The 24,359-nt window shown below is 34.5% G+C and overlaps 1 protein-coding gene across 9 annotated transcripts in view; it reads right to left on the reverse strand.

Annotated features, from left to right (window-relative positions):
- The window catches only part of FAM169A (family with sequence similarity 169 member A), a 66,262-nt gene that overhangs the window by 4,526 nt on the left and 37,377 nt on the right, over window positions 1–24,359 (reverse strand). For all 9 annotated transcript variants that reach the window (XM_079144088.1, XM_079144089.1, XM_079144085.1 and 6 more), the window contains 6 exons: window positions 19,423–19,602; window positions 8,802–8,930; window positions 8,180–8,292; window positions 5,410–5,449; window positions 4,709–4,859; window positions 1,529–1,682 (listed from right to left, as the gene is read on the reverse strand). In XM_079144088.1, coding sequence (XP_079000214.1) covers window positions 1,529–1,682; window positions 4,709–4,859; window positions 5,410–5,449; window positions 8,180–8,292; window positions 8,802–8,930; window positions 19,423–19,602 — 767 coding nt within the window. The remainder of the gene's footprint in view (window positions 1–1,528; window positions 1,683–4,708; window positions 4,860–5,409; window positions 5,450–8,179; window positions 8,293–8,801; window positions 8,931–19,422; window positions 19,603–24,359) is intronic.

Genomic DNA, 24,359 nt, shown 5'->3' on the forward strand with positions numbered 1-24,359 from the left:
CCAAAAAAAAAAAACAAAAGAACAGAGATTTTTGTTGAATTTCAGATGACAGAAGATAACTATTTAAATAAAAATACTGAGTAGGCAAGTGACATTATGGGACCAGAATCTTAATAAATATCAAAAATCTAGAATTACTGACCATCCCCATAGAGATAACAGTTAAAGTCATTAGACAATGTGTTTTCAAAAGAGACCATGAACCAAAGATAATATTTTCTAGAATGTCCACAATAAGTGGACAAAAGCAGAGTCATACATACACACATTACTACAAACAAAACTTCAGAGATAAAACACACACACACACACACACACACACACACACACACAAACAAATATATTGAGTGTTATAAAGCCAGGGGACCAGAGAAGTTCTAGGAGGGGAAAGTAGTTAACCCAGGTAAGGAAAGCCATCTGCATTAAAATGGAAGTTGTCACTTCTGATCTACAAGAGCATGTATGTGCTCAAGAGTGATTGAAGCAGGTTATATGAAGCATAGTAGATTTAGTATACTAGTTTATTCTAAAGGAGAAAAAAAATATCATCATAGGTGCATATAAATCTTAAATTTTTTAAACTTTATTTTTCTGTATGTATTTTTATTTTCTCAATTTCCTACAATAAAATGCTATTTTAAAATACGGTTTTGAAAATAAATAAATGCAGTTTTATGAAGTAGAAGAAGGATAAGTTAAATTGGAGTGACTTAGGAAAATAACAGTTATGTAGTTATTCATCTGCTGTATACATTTGGGAAAAATTAAAAATTTTTTCAAGAAACTCAAATACATGTGAAAAAAGGAATCTGTAGAAAGGACTGAAGCTATTAAAGAAAAATAAGGACAAAAATAAGAGGAAAGAAGAGGAAAAAAATATTTGAAACACAACAGAAGTCTAGCAGATAAATAGTAAACTTAGTTACAAAGGCTTTGCCTATTTTCTCCATGTTTAAAAATAAATAGTTATTTCTACAGGAATTTATAAGATGAAGCATGGTTAAATATTTTTTATTCTGAATAACAGATTCTACTCTTCTAATCAAAATAGGAAGCAACTGAAGGCATGTTGGACCTAAAAGCATTCTAATTAGTTCTGTAAGGTCACATCAGTTGTGTACTTCTTCAGTATATGTAATTCCACAAATCAATTTACATGTTTTTGTTTTTGTTTTTTTTAATTGCAGTACTGAAGACTGAACCCACAGGCATTCTACCACTAAGCTACATCCCATCCCCAGTTCTTCCTTCCTTCCTTCTTTCCTTCATTTAAAGTATACTGCAGGATCTTAGTACTTGAACATTCCTACTTATATGTGATACAACTCCAACTTCTATAAACTCCGCTTGAAGTAAATTAATCTTATAACTTTATTCTCTCCCCCAACTTTAGTACCTAGGTGCCCTTATTATCTGCTTTTTAACACTAATCCTTTTAAATATAGCATTATATTATTCTACCAATACATGATTAAGAAAGCTAAAGCTTAGTTTACTCATTCATCTTATTTAACAAGTGACCTCATACTTTTTCATCTTGCTTTTCCAGGCGTGGCTGGGTTTCAGGTACAGGCCGGACATCTTTATCACGACTTTCATCCTCAAATTCAATCACTCTCTGCTCAGGTTCTTCTTCCAGGAATTCTTCTGAGCTCTCTGATATGCGCGTAGTAGACTCTAATCTAGAAAACAAAAGAAAACCGTTCTTCCCTGTTCTATTAAGGATCAATATAAAATTTCAGGAATCCTTTCTTAACAAAGTAACATTTCAGAGAATCAAATAGTATCCGCCAATCAACAACTGGAAAAACTGCAGGTGGAAAACCAATCTGTTCTTCTTTCATAAATTTGTTCTTTCCCACACTGTTCTTCCTTCTCGATCATGTGAACTAGATTCATTATTCTACCTATATATTATCAGCTCTTAATCTACTGGAATGAACATATATCCCAAGTTTACCTGAACAGTCTCTGAGTTTACCACTTTTATCCAAAATTATGGATATTGGCATTATTATTATATTTTTTGTGATGCTGGGGATCTAACCAAGAGCCTCCTGCATACCAACCACATGCTCCACTAAGCAACAACCCAAGCCCAATTACTAATAATGTTCCTGTCATTCCGCAAACATATCAGCATGGACAATAAATTATAATGGTTTAGTAGTAACTCCAAAATGCCTTTCAAAAATATCACTTTCTATTCCCACTTTCACAGCTCGCTTCTGGCCCCAATTTCTCTGTAGAGCACTGTAACTTCTTCTCAACTCATCTTTGGACCTGCAGCATTCTTCCTCAAGCTCTAAGGGTTGTCTTCCTACTACACCGCTTTGTACTTGTGACAGACCAGCTCAGAAAACTTGGAAGACAGCCGCACGTGGTGGCGCAGGCCTGTAATCTCAGAGGCTTGGGAGGCTGAGGCAGGAAGATCTTGAGTTCAAAGACAGCCTCAGCAACTCAGCAAGACCTTGTCTCTAAATAAAATATTTTAAAGGCTGGGGATGTGGTTCAGTGGTTAAGTGAACCAATGCCCAGTGCAAAAAAAAAAAAAAAGAAAATTTGTGCAGGGCTTTCTATAAGCTCTTTGAATAAAGTATACCTCCTCTCAGCGCCTAAGGTAACCAGAGCACTATTTTTTATTTCCTACTAGATAGAGGCTATTGTTTACCTTATGTATCAGTTAACTTGCTCAACATTCCTCCTAGTTTTGTGCCTTTGCTCATACTGCTCCTTTATTCTATATCTGCACTAATACAGTAGCCATAAGACAAGTCACTATTTTACATTTAAATTAATTAAAATTAAATGAAATTTAAAAATCGAATTCTTCAGTTGCACTAGCCACACTTCAAGTCCTTAACGGTATCAGACCAGGCAGGTGCATATAAATAATATCTCTGCCCACTGTGGGAAGTTCTACTGGACAGCACTAGTGTGTATCAGGGGTCAGTAACTTTTTCTTCAATCTTTGTAGACCATATGGTCTGTTCTGACTTCTCAACTCTTCAATATTTTAATGCAAAAATCAATCATAATAAAAGATACATAAACCTAATGACCATGGGTATCTTACAATAAAAAAATTACAAAAAAAAAAAAAATGGGACAAAAATAGGTGGCAGAGATGTGGGTATAACTCAGCAGCAAAGCACTTGCCTAGCATGTGCAAAGTCCTGGGTTCGATTCCCAGCAATGAAAGAAAATAACTGCAGTTAAAAAATAAATTAAAAATTGAGTGGCAATTTAGCTTGCAGATCATACTTAGTTAACTTTTTAGACTAGAAAATCTCCTTTCCCAACTTTGCTGATTGTCTTTTTATCTTTGGAAACCCTAGCACCAAATGCCAAATCTCTTCATTCCAACTGAACACACGCCCTTTCTCCTCTGCACCCTCAGCATTGTTCATCTTTATTCCTGCTCTATCACACTCTGCCCCGCAGTGCTCCTAGCTATGTACATGTCTGTCTTTACCAAGAGGCATTCAATTCTTAAAGGGCAAAGATGACATTTTGCTCTTCACTGTACTTGAGGAAGCATTTGAGTGTTTATTCTTAGTTACTGTTCTGTTTATGAAAAGCAACCAAATTCCACAATAATTCTGAGATGTTCAATTTAAAATGCATTATTACATTCCTTCTAAAAGGGTACTACCAGCTCAGTGAGAAAAAACCATGGGGTTATCTAAAGTCTTACTCTTTTCACAAATTACTAGATTTAAATATTGTTTTTAACATCGTGTATTCTTTAATAAAATAAAGCATGTACACACTTAATTATGCAAATTTCCAATTCTTTACGTAATGAAATTAGCATAGATATAGAATCTTCTACCTAGAAAAAAATATGACAGCAAAAAGGGCAAAAGCTCAGGTGGGGATGAGGAGTACGGTACATTGAGACAGACATTATTACCCTATATACATGTATGAAAAAAAATTGGTTTGAATATTTACCACTGTAAAAAAAAAGATAATGAAAAAATAATAAAAGTAAAGGGAAAAAAGGACAAAGCTATGAATTAAATAAATAGTTGACTTGGGAATGGTTGATAGAACCTGTTGGGCTGAAGTCTAATTTGATTATAAAGTTTAAATTCTTAAAAATCAGAGGAAAGCAGAGGATAGCATTTTCAACCTAGTTTCTGTTGATTTAGTTGACTACTAAGTTTTCTTAAGAACTGATTATATTATTTATGGTTGTCATCAATTTACAAATTATATCCAAATAGTCCAACAAAATGGATCAATTATAAGTAAAATTGAGGATTTTCAAAAGTTGACTAAGCTTCAGTCAGTACTAAAAACTATACCATTGGATTCAAAATGGTGATAATGACACAGCTGGGATAATAAAATGACTAGAATATTCTTGATTTTCATACATGAAAGATTCAATAGAGAGTTTAATCTCTTTTACTAGCAATTGTTCCTTATACTGTCAAGGAAACACCTTTGGGAAGCATAATCAATAATATAGCTCAGTTGGTAGAGTGCTTGCCTCCCAAGCACAAGGCCCTGGGTTCAATCCCCAGCACTGAAAAAAAAAAAAAAAAAAAAAAAAAATCTTGAAGAATTCAAAGATAAACTCCCACACCAAAGGCATATGCTAGACAATGAAATAGCCCCCGCCTAAAGTACTAAGTACCCGATAGCATGAAAGAAAGAATAAGAAAAAAAAGGGGGAGTAAAATAAACAATCCTCTACTTGTTTACTGAAGCTGTCAGTGAGGTCTGGGCAGTTTTCTCCTCTTCTCCTTGGGAACCACAAAATTCAGAATCCTGAAACCGCTTCCCAATCTTTGGCCGCTTTAGATGACTGCTTCGAGTACGAGTAGAAACAGGTGTTTTTTCATGACCTGAGGAAAAAACAGCAAAACTGTACTCAATTGGTGGTGTGCAGTAAGGACTATCTAATAAAATATACAAAAATGTAAGAACTGTGTTAGTTTACATATACCCCCACTGCCACACAGGTTAGCCCTTCCCTAACAAGGAGTAAAGAAAACAAGATGTCTTTATCTAAATTATAAAATAACTAGGTCAATATTCATTCAAATATCTAAATTATGAAATAACTAGGTCAATATTCATTCAATATTAATTCACATCACCTCTCAGTTTTGAAAGGAGTTTTTGCATTGTCTCTTATATTCTCTCCAATGATTTTGGGAAATAGTGTAGACATTTCCATCCCTATTTCACAGGTAAGGAAGCAAGAAAAAGAGAGAGGTACTACAGCATCCTCAGTGCTCACACACAGCAAAACCAGGGGCAGTGATGGCCTCAGGACCTAGATCTGGATCTTAGAACTGGGTAAGTCTTCACTTCCAGTGTCACACATGCATAAATACATGCCCAATCCTCAGTATTTCAAACACTTACTGATGGATCAGCTGAATTTCTTACCTTCAGATGTGCTTGCAAAGGTCTCCTTTAGAGAATCAATCTAAAATAGAGATATAGATTAAAATCTAACATTTTAAACTATTTTTCCTCTATATGGATCTACTTCATTCAGTTTCAAAGAAAAAAATTTTGACTTTTTCAACTAGCTCTTTTTGTTAAATTTTACTTTGAAAGTGAAAATGTTGTGATAGCCTCAATTTACTATAAACCTAAGAACCTAAGTATCTAGTAAGTTATAGATTTACCCTGGAGTTTCCCCGTATTCTGTCCTCAGCAACCTGCTCTCCTCACTTTTTTACTTATCTTTATCTCAACATTTATTTGCTAATGAATCTAAATACACAACTTAAGCTCCCCATCTTCTATCCTGATTTCCAAAACTCTACTTCCAAAGGAATTATCTCCCATGTGGACAGCCCATTCAATTTCACATACAGCCTACCCCAAAATGAACCTTATCTTTTCCTAATATTACTCCCTATGTAGGCTAATGGCAATTCTGTCATTGTAGCCAGAAACCTATGGAGCAGGACCATTTTCTTCCTATCCCTCAATCAATCAATCAATCGTAGTCTTGTCAATTTTAGCTGAATCTCTCAGAACTGCCTTGTCCTTTGCATTACCACTACATTAGTATGGGCCCTAATTATCTTTAGCGTGAACTATTCCAACAGCCTTCTCACTGGTATCCCTCATTCTAATACTATTCTGTCTGATCCTTTCCACCACCATGACAGAATGATGGTTCCAAATCAAAAACTATGTCACAACTTTGCCTAAAATAGTAATTTAAAAGCTTTAATGGTTTATCACTGCATAGAATACAAACTTTCAAACTCTTCAGTAAAAAAAAATCTTTTATATTAAACATGCCATTTTCTTTCACACCTATGTGGTTTCTTTTTTTACATGCTATCTTTCAAAATGTCCTAATAATCTTTGTGACCAGACTCCCATATGCCTTTTAAAATCTTCCCCTGATATATACCTCCAATCATTTGCTGAAATAATTAAGGCAATTATCCTGTAGTATATTTGTTTAATTCTGTTTCTAACAATAGACTATTTCCCATGGGTACGAGAACCATAACTTTGTGTGCCCCATGCTTCCCATGGTATACCTATTCCATTATAAAGAGCATCCATTCATTCATCCATCTCACACTTATTGAAATCCTACCATAAAGTAGATACACAGACTTCAGAAGCTCTATTTAAACTATGGTTGACATATTTAATAAGTTTCAAAATAGCCAGTAGAGAAGAATCTAAATGTTCCCAACACACAGAAAAAACAAATGACTAAGGTGATGAACATGCCAACTGCCTGATTTGATCATGACACAATGAACACATGTGTATCACACTGTGCCCCATAAATATGATAAATTATTTGTCAAAAATATTTTAGTCTATTTATAGAACACAAACAAGGGAGTAACTGTGACAAGTGGTATGATAAAAATCTTGTCTTCAAGAAGTTCAACTAGAAAAGAAAGATAAATAAATAAAAGATAAAGATATGAAAGCAAAATGTTTAATATTTTATAAGTAAGGAAAAGCATATAAAAACATCATAATTGCCTAAAGAACAAATCATGTAGTTGAAAAAACTACATTCCCATGTGGTTACTGATAAAAAGAGATATAAAATATATAGCTAATGATAAGTGAATATTTTCCTTGAATTAAGTAAAACATTAAACTAACATGAAGAATATGAATTTCTAAAGTGAAAGAAAATTTGTGCTGTCAACCTTATGACAAAGTGTTGCTATGATGTATTCTCATTAAAATGAGACATTTAAAATTACTTAGCTTAATATTAAAATAGTTTCCCTCAATATGATTATGGGAAGGGAAGACGTCCTACTTTGATTTTATTATACTTGGCAAATACCAAATGAACCTGTGTACATCTGAGGAGTTTAGACTGTAACAGAAAACAGGGACTTATTCTGCCATACCAAAAACATCAGTACTAGACAAAGATCTGGTAAGTTCTGTGAATTCAGTAATGAAACATGTTCTTCAATTTGCAGGATACCTAACATTTGCCAAGTATATTCCTTCTACAAAGACGTAGCACATATAAACTCAAACTTGCTGTGGGCGGGGGGATACAAAAGCTTTAACTTACTATTATTTCCACCTCTAGAAGTTTCTATGTGCAGAGAAATAATTACATGTGCACAAAGATTTATGTATAAAAGTGTTTGCTTCTGGATCAATTAAAAAGTTAAAAACTTGTGTTCTATGTTAAGGAATTAAAAATGGTATTCTATTACATAAAAGAATATAAGTGCTAATTCATGTTTTAAAACAGTAAAGCCACGGAAAATGCTTTACGATATTATATCAACAAAGAAAAGCAACAAGAATTAGTGTAAAAGAATAAAGACAAATATAAAATATATACAAATGCATGCTTATAACATATACTATTTAGTATATATACAAAAATTATAGCAGTGGCTATATCTGAGTAGCAGGATTGCAGATTATTATTGTCTTCTATATTATTCTAAATTTCCTCTAATTAGCTTGTAAAATTCGTATTAACATGATTAGAAGTATTTTTCATAGCAAATTCAATCCTTAGTAAATCCTTAGTAAACACACAGAAGGTACCAAGAAAACTAATGGAGATGAAATTATCTAAGTTTCTGGAAATGAACTAGAACATTTAAAACTTAAATTAAAACTGAATCTGCTTTAAAGAAATCGAAACATTAGAGTACTTCTTTTAATGAACATATAATGTACCTACAGTTAGTTGCATCTCACTGGATTGATTGTCCTCAGTTCCCACTTCATACTCTGGAACAGCTGCAAGACCATATTCTCCAGACACAGGTCTTTTGGCTTCATTCTGAGAAATTGCTGTGTGCAGAAAACATTTCTGAATTATAATATAATCAATATTTGGTTTTAAGTATAACACCATTTGTACTGATTTTCATAAACACTCTGAAGAGCAATCTGAACAGAAAGGTACTAAAAATCTAGGTGTGAATGTTTCCTCTACAATAACTTACAATGAATCCTTACTGTTATGAGAGTCTGTTATCTTAAGTATTAATGATGCTGGGAAGAGAAGCTTGTGATGACCACCTTTGGACCCCAAAAGGCTACTCTATGCTATTTCAGTATCTATGTTCATTTTTGTATCCACCAATTTCTACTGGGCTGCTACATTCAGCCAGGCTCTTCTAGGTCCCTTCATTACTAGTGACTTGAAAGTCAATACATAATACAAATTCAAACTTCAGACAAGAGGGTTTGTTCCTAGAAAGATGACATAACGCACCACTGCTATGGACTGTAAGACACCACTACTATAAGACACTTCTTTTTAAATTGAACTGTGTTCAAGGTGAAAACATTCTTACCTGTGATTTTAAGTGTTTCTCTCTGTAATGCTCTGGTGACTGGTATTCGCTGGTACCAGTGTCCAACACCCTCTACTTCCCAAAGGAGTTCATGGTCTCCTGGATACTTTTCAAAGTATTGTTTGCAAGCTGAAAAAGACATTTATTTTCTAGAAATCTCAAATATCAATTGTTTTGACAAACAGAAGATGAAAGATAAGCTTCCTAAATAGTGCTAGAATAACCCTGATACCAAAACATGACCAAAGCAACTCAAGAAAAGTAGGAAGCAGTATCATTTATGAGGAAAAAATCCTATAAAATCCCTAAAGAGGGGCTGGGGAGAGAGCTCAGTTGGTAGAGTGCTTACTTTGTAAGCACAAGGCCCTGGGTTTGATCCCCAGCACCCCAAAAAAAAAAAAAAAAAAAAAAAAAATCCCTAAAGTTTTAACACACTAATGAATCTAAAAATACAAGTCAACACATGTACAAAATGGTATCATTTATATAAAGTTTAAAAACATACTAAATAGGGGCTGGGGGAAAAGTTCAATGGCAGAGTGCTTGCCTTGCATGCAAAAAGACCTGGGTTCAATCCCCAGCACCACCACCACCACCAAAAAAAAAAAAAAGCCTAAACAAATAAAATGGTAAAGTCACTATGGAAAACAGTTCAGCAGTTCCTCAAAAAGTTAATACACAGGACCCTGTGGATTTCACTCCTGGGTACATATCCCAAAGAACTAAAAACAGAAAGTCGGATATTTGTAAACTAATGTTTATGGAAACAATATATACAATAACCACAATGTAGAAACAACCAAATAACCAATAATAAATGAACAGATAAAATGTGGTATATTCATACAGTGGAATACTATTCAGTCATAAGAATGAATTTTGATAAATGCTACAACATGATGGACCTTAAGAACATATTTAGTGAAATAAGCCAGGGGCAGGAGGACAAATACTGTATGATTCCTCTTGGGTAATATACCTAGAATTGAAAAATTCAAAGGGGGAAAAAAAGAAGAAAAAAAAAAAAACAAACAGAAAACAGATTACCAAAGGCAAAGGCAAAAGGGGAATTATTATTTAATGAGTAGAAAGTTCACGCTGGGGATGATCAAAATATGCTTTAATTATAAACAACAATGATGGATACACAACACTGTGTGCAAAGCCACTGAATTATTCACCAAAAATGGTAGATGTTAGCTGCCCACGGATGCACAAACCTGTAATGCCATTGACTTGGAAGGGTAAGGTAGTTCAAGACCAGCCTCAGCAAGTTGGCAAGGCCCTAAACAACTCAGCAAAACCCTATCTCAAAATAAAAAATCAAAAAAGCTGGGAATGTACCTCAGTGCTTAAGCACCCCTGGTTTAATCCCCAGTACCAAAAGAAAAAAGTAAGAAAAAAATTATAAATGTTACATTACACATATACTTAATGTAACAAAAACTTGGGGGAAAAAAATCAGAAGTACAATAAATAATATTTGAACATAAATATGAAACCATGAACAGAAAGGATGCACATCGACTTCAGGAGTGCAATTATGTCTGGGAAGAAAAGGAGAAAGAGGGATGAGACTAGGGAGGGGAAGGCTTCAAAGAGAACATCAAAGCCATCTATAACAGATAGTATACAGACTAAATATCCCTAATCTGAAATGTTTCAGATTTCAGAACTATGTGCAATATAAAATATTTGAGCTGGTTAAGAATTCCTAACCTAAAAATTTAAAATTCAAAACTTTTGGAGCCCAAAGCTACTCAAAAAAGTTATAGATGTCAAAGAATTATTTCAGATTAAGGATGCTCAATCTGTATTTAGTTCTCTAAAAATAAACTAAAACAACTATGACAAAATCTTAATATAGAATCTGTATACTTGTATGTATGGACCCTACAATACTACTCCATCTTATGAATAAATTATAAACATCTAATAGAAATGCATATTTGTAGGCCTCCCCAAGTTCAGCTTGACATGTAACTGGGAGTTTTCCTGTTCCTCTTTTCAAGTCACAAAAGTATGCCCACAGTTGTTACAAGAGAGGTTTCTGTGGGGCAAGAGGGCTTCTGGTTGAGGGAAGCTCACACATACACCTCACTGGCAACGTTCTGGGTATTACAGGTCTAATACCCCTTTATCTGGAATGCTTCAGACAGAAGTATTTTGAATTCAAAGCTTTGTTTCATATTTCGGAACACTTCCACATAAATAATGAGATATCTTGGGAATGTGAACCAAGTATAAACACAACACTTACTTATGTTTCATATCCATCCTATATACACATGGCCTGAAGGTAATTTTATACAATATTCTTGGTGTGCCTACATCTTGAGTATGATTGATCACATGAAGTCAGGTGTGGAATTTTCCACTTGTGGCATTCATGTCAATGCTCAGCAAATTTCAAATTTTAGAGCATTTAAAATTTCAAATTTTCTGATTAAGGATGATCAACCTGTAGCTGCTCAGTCACCTAGGGTAAGGAAGACAAAGATGGCTACTAATGGACATGTACCATGAGGAAGAAACCAACCCGTGACTATTAGCCCATGTTTTTTTGGTTTTTTGTTCTGTTTTTGTTAACCACAGCATAGTATAGAAACAAGCAACATAAGAAATGTCACATTAGAGGAGAAATCCAAGATGGTGGACTAGAAGGAGGCTGCACTCCTTGTGGCTCCATAACTCAGGTTTCAAGCAGAGGATATCTGTTTCCTGGTGAGGCAGTTTTTGCTGCTTATCGATCCCCTGCTGTTTACCCCATTTGTCTACTGCAATCACCTGCAGTCTGCCAGACCCTGAGTACAGATTGCTGTCTGGCACCTATTTGCCTGCCATTTGCCTGCCATTTGCCTGCCATTTGCATGCCTCTTGCCTGCCCATCACCTGCCTTTAATCTACCCATCACCCACCACTGAAGATTCACCTGCCGATCGTCTGCAGGTAGCCAGCAGACTGACCACTTTTAAGCTTTTATTTCTTTTTCATGCTCTATTTTCCTTTTGTTTACCTGTTTCCTCAGTCTCTCTCTCCCATTTCTCATTCTACTAACCAACATCTTTTGATTACACTTTCACTCTTTCTACGATCTAGAACTTCTATATACTCTTTTCTTATCCCATTAACAGCTACATCCTACACCCCTCCCCATCCTTTTTGTCCTCCATTAGAAACTGCAGACCTTATTGCAAAACTACTTGTTATACTGTAGATAATAATTAAACTCATTGTTCATTATAACAATATTGTTAACGTCTTCATAGGAGCTATTAGGGCTGCATATTGTCTATACCTCACACTACTAATACAGATCTCCCCCTTAAAGAAAAGGTTTTGGAAATCTATAGGGTCACTGTAAGCTTATAGGGAAGAAACTGCAATACCCCAGATCTGCACTGCTAGAGAGGAAGATACGTGAACAACATGAAAAAACAAGGGAAGAAGATGATTCAAACAAACCTAGATTCTATATTAAAAGAATCTGGTGACAGCATGGTAAAAGAAATGTCAGAAAAGGAGTTCAGAATACACATATTTAAAATGATTCATGAAGCAAAGGATGAGTTAAGATAGCAGGCAATGAATGATCACTCCAATAAGTAGTTGAAGAGCAACTGCAGGAAGCAAAAGATCATTTCAACACAAAGAGATTCTCAAAAAAAAAAGGAAATCCCTGAAACGAAGAAAACAATAAACCAAATAAAAAACTTAATGGAAAACATCACCAAAAGACTAGACCACTTGGAACACAGAACCTCAGACAATGAAGACAAAATATTTAATCTTGAAAATAAAGTTGCCCAAACAGAGAAGATGGTAAGAAATCATAAACAGAACCTCCAAGAACTATGGGACATTGTGAAAAGACCAAATTTTAAAATTATCAGAATTGAGGAAGGCACAGAGATACAAACCAAAGGAATGAATAACGTATTCAATGAAATAATATCAGAAAATTTCCCAAACCTGAAGAATGAAATGGAAAGTCAAATACCAGAGGCTTTCAGAACACCAAATGCACAAAATCACAACAGATCCACACCAGGGCACATTATAATGAAAATGCCTAACATACAAAATAAAGATAGGATTTTGAAGGCTGCGAGAGAAAAGCATCAGATTACATATAGGGGAGAAACCAATACGGATATCAGCAAATTTCTCAGCCCAGATCCTAAAACCTAGAAGGGCCTGGCTCTAAAAGAACATGGATGCCAACCAAGAATCCTATAACCAGCAAAAATAACCTTCAGATTTGAAGACAAAATAAAATCCTTCCATGACAAACAAAAGTTAAAAGAATTTACAAATAGAAAGCCGGCATTACAGAACATTCTCAGCAAAATATTCCATGAGGGGGAAATGAAAAACAACATGTAGGTCAGCAAAGGGAGGAACTACCTTAAAGGAAAAACCAATCAAAGGAGAAACCAACTCAAGATAAAAACCAAAAATAAGTCTAAATGACTGGGAATACAAATCATATCTCAATAATAACCCTGAACATTAATGGCCTAAACTCATAATCAAAAGACATAGACTGGCAGATTGGATTAAAAAGAAAGATCCAACAATATGCTGCCTGCAAGAGACTCATCTCATAGAAAAAGACATCCACAGACTAAAGGTGAAAGGATGGGAAAAAACCTACCACTCACATGGACTCAGTAAAAAAGCGGGTGTGTCCATCCTTATATCAGATAAAGTGGACTTCAAGCCAAAGTTAGTCAGAAGGGATAAAGAAGGACATTTCATACTGCTTAAGGGAACCATAAATCAGGAAGACATAACGATAGTAAATATTTATGCCCCAAACAATGGTGCATCCCTGTACATCAAACAAATCCTCCTCAATTTCAAGAATCACATAGACCACAACACAATAATTCTGGGTGACTTTAACGCACCACTGTCACCACTAGGTAGATCTTCAAAACAAAATCCAACCAAAGAAACCATAGAACTCAATAACACAGTCAGTAACCTAGACTTAATAGACATATATAGAATATTCCATCCATCAACGAGCAGATTCACTTTCTTCTCAGCAGCACATGGAACCTTCTCAAAAATAGACCATATGTTATGCCACAAAGCAGCCCTTAGGAAATGCAAAAAAAGATACTATCTTGTGTTCTATCAGAACATAATGGAATGAAATCAGAAATCAAGGACAAAACAAAAACAAATTACTCCAACACCTGGAGACTAAATAAAATGCTACTGAATGAAGCATGGATAACAGAAAACATCAGGGAGGAGATAAAAAAATTCTTAGAGGAAAATGAGAATGATGATACGACATATCAAAATGCAAGAGGCATCACACTACCAGACCTTAAACTCTACTACAAAGCAATAGTAACAACAACAGCACGGTATTGGCACCAAAACAGACAGGTAGATCAATGGTACAGGATAGAAGACACAGAGACATACCCACATAAGTACAGTTTTCTCATACTAGACAAAGGTGCCAAAAACTTACAATGCAGAAAAATAGCCTCTTCAATACATGGTGCTGGCAAAACTGAAAATCCATATGCAGTAAAATGAAATTAAAGCCCTCTCACCCTGTACAAAACTCAACTCAAAATGGATCAGGGATCTAGGAATTAGGCCTGAGACCTTCACCAAATAGAAGAAAAAGTAGGCCCGAATTTCCATCACTTCGGCTTAGGACCAGACTTCCTTAACAAGACTCCCATAGTGCAAGAAATAAATGCAAGAATCAATAAATGGGACGGACTCAAACTAAAAAGATTTTTCTCAGCAAAGGAAACAATGAATAATGTGAAAAGAGAGCCTACAGAGTGGGAGAAAAATCTTTTCCACATGCACTTCAGACCAACCACTAATCTCCAAAATTTATAAATAACTTAAAAAACTTTACACCAAAAATACAAAGAACATAATCAATAAATGGCTAAGGAACTGGGCAGACACTTCACAGAAGAAGATATACAGGTGATCAACAAATTAAAAAAAAAAAAAAAATGGTCACCTTGTAATTAGAGAAATGCAAATTAAAACCACCCTAAGATTTCATCTAGCTCCAATCAGAATGGCTATTATCAAGAACACAAGCAATAATAAGTGTTAGTTAGGAAGCCCTTTATATATTCATGTGAAATAAAATATATTAATAAAAAATATTAATAAAAGGTTTGATGTATGAATCTAACATTTGTGTAGAAATGAAAAAAATCATATATATAGTTTGTTTGTATACACAGAAGTATGTCTGCAAAGATACATAAGGAACTGGTAACATTATTTGCCTCAGAAGCAGAAGATGTGTGAGAGGACAAAATGGAAGTTTTTACTGAAATCCTTTTATATCTTAAATTTTCTGATTGTACTACCCATTCTGTGGAAATAATTCAGTTTTAATATTAAGTAACAAAATGGCACCAAAATAAATATTAAAGACAAAAATAGTTTAAATAAATATAAAAATTATTGCTAAATTATAAATACGATAAGCCAATTCCAAAGAACTAAAGGCTAAATGTTTTCTCTGATATGTAAATGCTAATTCACAATAAGGGGTGGGGAGAGAATAGAGGCATTTAAGACTAGACAGAGGAGAGTGAAAAGAGGGGAGGGGGCATGGGGGTAAGAATGATAGTAGAATGAATCAGACATTACTACCCTGTGTGCATACATGATTACACAACCTGTGTAACTCTACATCATGTACAACCAGATGAGTGAGAAGTTACACTTCATATAAGTATAATATGTCAAAATGCATTATCATGTGTGACTAATTAGAACAAATTTTATAAATATATTTAAGAAAACTGAGAGGACAAAAACAAAATAAAAGAGGATCAATAAGAGGAACTAAGGTAGATTTTGGATATGTGACATTCTAGTCTTAATAACCCTTAAATTTATTCAAGTACTCTGTTTTTTCAATTTGTGCTACATCACTCAAGGGAAAATTTAAGTTACGGGAAAATTTAAGTTACAAATTCAGTATCCTTTTTCCAAAATGCTTAGGACCAGAAGTGGTTCCAACTTCAGATATTGGGGGACAGAAGGATATGAACATTTGCATATACATAATGAGATATCTTAGAGATAGGACCCAAGTTGAAACATGAAATTAATTTCTTTTATGTGCTCCTTATGCACACAACCTGAAGGTAATTTTATATAATATTTTAGATAATTTGTGCATGAAACAATGCCATGGTGTAGAATTTTCCACTTGTTGTGGCATTGTGTCAGTTCTCAAAAGGTTTCGAATTTTAGAGTAGTTCAGGTTCTAGATTTCAGATTAGGAATGCTCAATAGTAATAATCTCAACAAGCATTTACAAAAGCTTTTTAATTGGTGAAAGGTCAGGGGCTCTATTTGGCAGCAGAAATGGTTAAATTTTTTTAAGAATCATACAATAACTGAGCTGTAGAAACCCTTGGCCTATTTATTCCATGTATCTACAGTACTGTGCAAACCAATTTCCCATTATGTAGCTAATCATCTACGCTAGCCCAACCCTCCCACACTTGGCACTCATTATCTATTTGGAAAATGAATAAATTCATCTCTTTCCTTAAAAACTTGCAATGTAGCCAGGCACAGTGGCACACATCTATAATCCCAGCAACTCGGGAGGCTGAGGCAGGAGGATGGTGCATTCAAAAGCTAGGCAACTTAGCGAGGCACTTATCAAGACCCTGTCTCTAAACAAAATGAAAAACAGGGCTGGGGATGTGGCTCAGTAGTTAAGCACCCCTGGGTATAATCTCTGGTACCAAAAAAAAAAAAAAAAAAAAACCTGCAATGTAAAGAACTGCAATGTTTCCTAAAACATACAAAAATATTACTGGAAGCAAGTGGAAATCACCAAAGAACTACTGGACATACTGCAACATCAAGGAACTACTACTAATAAAGTTGGAAGAAAAAACTGAATGAAATCCATTTTTCAAATGTAGTAATAAGCACTGTGTTCTTCAAACAGAATCACAAATAGAAACATAGTGATGCAGAAGCCACAGAGACTGAAAAAAGTCAGAAGGAAGACCAGAAAAACAGAGAGAGAAGACAAGGAAGGAAAAGGGAAGGGAAAGGGGAGACAGTGGGGAATGAAAATGACCAAATTATGTTATGTATACAAATAGGTCACAATGAGTACTACTCTTATGTATAATTATAATGGGCCAATAAAATTTATACTTCTAATTATTTTACTTCAGATTATTACATTATATAGATGATATCAATAAAACACTATCAGGGACTCTCTCATCTAAATTGAAGGAAAAATCAAGAGCGCAAGCCAACCAAGACTTTAGACAAAGACAGAAATCAGCAAATACTCATCTGTAATTCATTTGGCATTCAATCTACTTATCATTACAAAATCACAGAAAAGACTAAGTACTAAGATACTATACCTGCAGTGGATGGATGTCTTTGCATTCCTCCCCAAAACTCAGTAAAGCAATAATTAGGATAATCCATTTCAGAATTATCCTAAAGCATACAATGCCCATATTACTCCCATGAATGGAGCTAGAGAGAAAATGTTATTCAAAACGGGCAGGTAATATCCAGTTTGGGAGATCACTTTTGATATTAGAGGGAGAGGGAGAACTTGAAATAAAAACAGATTTTCAGTGGAAATAAACATCTAATGTTGGACTGAAAATTCAGTAATAAATTATATTTTGTTTCTAAACTAATTATTTTCAAGGATTAAATCTTATTAAAAATAAATAAATAAAGAGTTACATGGGGGCTGGGGAGATAGCTCAGTTGGTAGAGTGCTTGCCTCGCAAGCATAAGACCCTGGGTTTGATCCCCAGCTCCCCAGCACTGCAAAAAAAAAAAAAAAAAAGAGCTACATGGCTTAAATCCCCTATTGGTTTTAAAAACATCACCAAATTGTATATTCATTTAATAGAAACTAAACAGTATTGAAAATGATTACAGTTACAAAGAACCCCCGTGAATGACTCTCACAAACTTAAAAGATGAGTAAAGAAAGTAAATTTTAGAAGAATTCATAGAATATTTATTTGTATAACATATATATGTATATATTCTTTACATTATATGTAAAACAATATAGTATACTGTCCAATGACACACACATATGTATTAAAGGTCTAACAAATTATGGGAGAAGTAAATGTCAAACTGAGAAAAGCACCTATCTGAGGAAAGGGAGTGTGTTCAACTGAGTAGGAGTGCACAGCAGGCTTCAAGTGTATGAGCAACGATACATTTCTCACTAAGGGTACATGCTGTAAGATACATGAGTACTTGTTACCTCATTCTTAAAACTTTTTTATGTCTGCAATTTTGTTGTTTTTGCTAGTGAAATAACCCAAAGAAAAAAATGATCAAAAGATCTCAACAGACATTTCTCCTAAACTGACATACAAACGATCAACGCTAACATGAAAAGATGTTCAACATCAAATTCAAAACAGTAAGATGCCACTTTATACTCACTAGGCTGACAATTATTAAAAACAGATAACAAATGTTGGCAAGAGGGTAGAGAATGTATGCAATCCTATTTTTATGGATCCTATATGTTATGTTATTGTTATGTTTGGGGAACATATGAGATGTTCCCCAAAAAGCTCATGTGTGGGGCAATGTAAGAAGATTTAGAGGTGAAATGATTGGGTTACGAGAGCATTAATCTAATCAGTGAATTAATTCCCATATAGGCATTAACTGAGTAGTAACTCAGGTAGGGTGTGGCTGGAGAAGGTAGATCTCTAGGGGTATGCCTTTGGGGTATATTTTGTCCTAGTTGAGCAGAGCAATCCCCCCCCCCATATAAATATATATATATCTCCTTCCTGGCGCCATGTTCCCAGCTGCTTCCCTTCACCACACCCTCCAACCATGATGTTCTGCCTCACCTTGGGCCCTGAGGAATGGAGTCAGCCATCTGTGGATTGAGACCTCTTAAAATGTGAGCCCCAAAATAAACTTTTCCTTCTTAAAATTGTTATTGTCAGGTCTTTTAGTCACAGTGAAGAAAAAGCTGACTAAAACACATACTGTTTATGGAAATATAATTACTGCAATTACTTTGGATTAAAATGTGTATATCTGTACAATGGAATATTATTCAGTCATAAAAAAAAGTGAAGCATTAATTCAGGCTACAACATGGATGAACTTTGAAAGCATTATGGTAAGAAAAAGCAAGACACAAAAGGTCATATACTACATTTCATTTATATGAAATCTCTAGAATGGGTAAATCCAGAGACAGAAAATAAATAATAGGTTGCCCGCCAGGGGATATAAAAAAGAGGGGAATAGAACATGACTTCTAATTGGTACAAGGTTTCTTTTGGGATGATAAGAATGTTCTGAAGTTAGTACTTAGAGCTGCACAGCTGTAAATAATCACTGAATTATACACTTTTAACAGGATGAATTTTATAGTATGAGCTACCACAATCCCCAAAAGACATATATCTGAGATCAGAGCACATTTATAAAATTAAGTCCTAGAGAATAAAAAATTCCAAATTTGTTTAATATTGCTATATACATTTACAACATTCAGGAGAAACAAGCTGGAAATGATGCTGAGATCAGCTCACCCTTTTTAACTTAGTCCACTGACCTGTATACATAAGAGAAGACAGTGGATACCGCAAACCAAGTGCATCTTCTGTGAAGCAATCAACAAAGTCCTCCAGCATATGAAGCCCAAAATCTTTGCCTCTGAATTTCTTTCTTACGAACATCGTATCAAGAACTGGCAGTTGGTAACTTTGGGTAAGAAATGAGGTACATATGCTTCCTGTTGTAGTAAGAACAGAGACCCAGCAATTTTTCACATTAAAAATACATACAGTTAGTGAATCTGAGTTAACAATCTTCCCAAAAACATTTTTCTCTACATCAATAAGGTAAAAGCAATGAATTAATTCTATAACATGTTTCCCAGCTTTTACTAAATTTCATAATGTATACATGTGATGAGAGCCACGTATTTTGTTTGCCACCAGTATTATCTAACAGGACAAATACCTTTTACTGACATGTATACTTCACTACATGTACTATATATACCGTAATTGTCTACGGACATACAAAATTCATCAACTATCAAAATTTCAAATTCAAAAAGTGATGATTTTATAACATGAAGTATTTAATTTCAACCTCAGAACCTGAACATTTAACGTTGCCCTTCTTTTTTTCCCGAGTATCATCTCATTCGATCTATTTGTTGATGATAAAAAAGTATTCAGTACTCAAACTTTTAAGAACTATGGATTAGACTAATTAGAAACATTAGAAATGGCACTTTTTCTGTGAATATATTTCTAAATACACTTTATACATCAGGAAATAATCTGTGGTGTCTAAGTATGTTTCTCTTTGTTGCAGAGCTTTGCTTATTTCTTTTAAGACCTCTGCTATATACATGGGTTCTGACCTTCCCAAATGGATATCTGAACTCCTTTAATAACAAACATCTCATTAACTTACTTCTACCAATCATATCATTTAATGAGTTGTTAGATAAGACTTTTCAGTTCAACCAAATAATGTTAAATTATTTGATTTATGATTTAATTAGAGAATTCAGTAACTTCTTACAACAGTCTCTAAGACAATCAATTAGTTTAAATTTAGAATACATAATGGACATTGTTATATATTTAGATCTTAATTACCAATATGCACTTAAGATATTTCTATGGGTCTAAATTTCTTACATGAATCTAACAGTAGTTCCATCAACAAGCTTAAGTGACCATTACCAGTTTTTAATGCCTTGAAATCAGGGTTTTCTCATAGTAACTACAGTAGTGATAATGAAATTAAGATACATTATTAATAATAGTGATTCAAAACACACAAGAAGGATAAATGAGAAAAAGCACTATCTACCTCTAGTTTTCAATATAAAACCTGATTAGCTATGTAACTATTATATATGCCTCAAGTTTTTTACAAGAGAATACTAATTATATGAAGGAACTTTCCCATAAGTTGAATTTATCTTATTTCACAGTACTATTACTTCTAGGTGAGAAAAGGTTAATTTTACCATCTAAGAGTATATTTAAATGCTCATTTATGCAACAGTGTTCATGAAGTTTAAAGTTCTACTTTCAACTCATCATATACATGTTCATTTTTAAAATATCATTCTGGTTTTCTTCCCTTGACTACACCTTAAATACTTAAAATTCTCCAGGGTTCCACATTTATATATATTACCAGAGATTCTTAAGACATATCAACAGTTGCAGAAAGCATAATTACCTAGTAAAATAAAAACCACAACCTGCTGCACCAGGTGAAGTTTTCATTAAAATTATTAACTTGAATTAAATTAAATTTCACACCACATGACAGGCTGAATATTTATGTTCCTCAAAATTCCATCTTTGACCTCCTCTCTACAAATTCTCTATAGGTAATCTTATTTCCAAGGCTTCTGCCATTTATGCAACTCTAATTTCTATCTTTAACTTCTATAATGCAAAATAAATGTAAAGAAAGCAAAAGTCACATGATCATTTCTATAACCAAAGAAAAAGCATATGACAAAGCCCAACAAGCCTGATAAAAACACAATAACTGTTACGGTTTGGATGTGAGGTGTCGCCCAAAAGATTATGTATGAGACAATGTAACGTTTACAGGAGGAATGACTGGATTATAACCTTGACCTAATCAATGAATTGCTCCCTGATGGGATTAATTGAGTGGTAACTGGAGCCAGGTGGGGTGTGACTGGAGGAAGTAGCTCATTGGGGGCATGGCACTGGGGTACACATTTGTATCTGGCAAGTGGAGATCTCTCTGGTTACTGATCACCAATGTGAGTGAGCTGCTTCCCTCTGCCACACTCTTTCGCCATGATGTTCTGCCTCACCTCGAGCCCCAGGGAATGGAGCTGGCCTTCTATGAACTTAAGACTTCTGAAACTGTGAGTCCTCAAATAAACTTTTCCTCCTTCAAATTGTCCTGGTCAGATATTTTGGACACAGCAGCGAAAAGATAACTAAAACAATAACCTACAAAAAATACACTGCTAACATCATAGTTAATAGTGAAATACTAGATATTTCTGCCTAATATCAGGAATGAGACAAGGCTGGTCACTCTTTCCACTTTTATTCAACATCTTACTGGAGGTTCTATCCACAGAAATTAGGTTAAAAAAAAAAAAGCATTCAAATAAGGAAGACAAAAGCAGTCGTACATATGCAGATGATACAATTTTGTACGAACAAAAATTTTAAGGAATCCACTAAAAAACTATTAAAACTAAAAAAACTAAAAACATTGTTAAAACAAAATGAAGAATATCTAAATAAAAGTGATTCTATATAAATGAATCTGAAGATTTATTATTAAAATGTCAGTATTTCCCAACTAACCTATAAACTCCCACCTGAATTTCATTGCAAAATTGACTTGCTAATCCTAAAATTCACATAGACATGAAAAAAATCCTAAGTAGCCAAAACAATTGTGGCAAAAACTTCCCAATTTTAAAACTTACTACAAATCTGTGGTCATCAAGACAGTGCACTGATGGCAGGAGGATATATAAAGGGTTCAACAGAAGAGAACTGAGGGTACAGAAACACACACACTTTTTTTAATGGTTAAGTGATGTTTTGTTAGAGGAACAAGACAATTTTATGGGTCGGGCAGGGGTAGTCTTTCCAATGAATAGTGCCAGAACAACTGAATATTCACATACTCAAAAGAATGTTAGGCCCCTTCCTTGCACCATATACAAATCATAACTGCAAACTGACTATAAACTTAAATTTAAGAACTAAAACTATAAAATTCTAAGAAAGCAAAGGTGTGAGTCTTCATCACCTTGAGTTAGACAAAGTCTTCTCAGAACACCAAAAGCACAAATGACAAAAGAAAAAGTAGATATGATGGACTTTATCATAATGAAAAACTACCAGGGTTCAAAGAACACCATCCAGAAAATGAAAATACAACCCACAGAATGGGAAAAAATATTTCCAAAGTATATATCAGATAAGGGAATTGTATTCCAAATACATAAAGAAGAATGAGAAAAATATTTCCAAATTATATATTAGATAAGGGAATTGTATTCCAAATACATAAAGAACTCTAGTAACTCAAAAAGACAACCCAGACTGAAACTATATTAGTAGTTTCCAGTGATTGTGGGTAAGGGAAAAGGCAATAACTGTTGCTGTGCACAGGAACTCTTTTTTGAAATAATGAAATGCTCTGGAATTAGTGATTGAAAACAGAATCAGAGAGAAAAGGACATGTACACATCTACATACAAATGTTCACAGCAGTATTATTCAAAATAATTTTTAAAAATCCCAAAGTTAATCAACTAATGAAAGACAAAACTGTTGTATCATATAGAATAATATTACTTAATCATGAAAAGGAATGCAGTGCTGATACATGCTGCAAAGCAAATGAAACTTGAAAACATTATGCTAAGCAAAAGAAGTCAGACCCAACTAGGCTCATGTTGTATAATCTCATTTATTTGAAATGTTCTAGATGTGGGATGATAAAAATTACCTAGAATTGGTTGTGATAGCAGCTGTACAATTGTGTAAATGTACTAAAAAAAATTGAATCATACACCATAAATGGATAAATGGTACCATATATGACTAACTCAAAAGTCATGTTAATAAAACAAAACAGCAATTTGTAAAAGTGACTCCAATAAACCATTTAGTCAGATTTTGCACAGACAGCTCTAAAACCTGCTCCTCCCCCAGTTACCAATTTCTCAGAAAACCTTACCACCATTTGCCTAGTTATCCAGAGCAAAGTCTAGAACCCATCCTTTTCCAGTACATGTACATGCATTAGAAAGCCTACAGCAGTAACAATGACACCACCCTGTCCTACCTCCCCTTGCCCAAGCCCACCATCGCCACTCACTAAAGGTTTGCACAACAGCCAACGGAATTCTCAACCCTGCCATCTCTCTGTTTGCCTGCACCTGGTTTCCAACACAGCAGCTAGGGACCTTTTTAAAAGACAAATAAGCTGATGCCACCCCCATCCTTCGAATTCTTCATGCTTTCCCATCACCCACAGGACAGATTTCAAACTCCTTCTTTGGCCTAGAGACCGTTCAGGATACAGCTCCTGCCTCTCCAACTCCCAATCATTCATTCCCTGTACTCTAGCCACACCAGCCTTCTCACTATTACTGAAGCACCCCAAACTTATTTCAGTCTCAGGGCTTCTGCATAAATTCTTGCCTGAAAGGACTCTTCTAAAATTTCACACATTTCATTATTCTGTCACTTCCCTCCTTCAGAAGGGTTTTCCCTAACCATATTTTTTAAATAATATCCACCCATACATGCTCCATTCTCTTAATCCACTTGACTTTTCTTCACAGCACCTGACAGAATATCAGAATATAATTGGCTTGTCCATTCATTGCTATCTCCTCTAAAATCTAAACTTTCCTGAGGACAGAGCTTATAAAATTTTTCTACTCTCTCTCAATTTCTCCCTCTTGCTCTCTCTCCTAACTTCCTGTCAGCGTCAGCT

This window comes from Sciurus vulgaris, assembly GCF_902686455.1.
Source record: "Sciurus vulgaris genome assembly, chromosome: 6".
NCBI classification, from domain to species: Eukaryota; Metazoa; Chordata; class Mammalia; order Rodentia; family Sciuridae; genus Sciurus; species Sciurus vulgaris.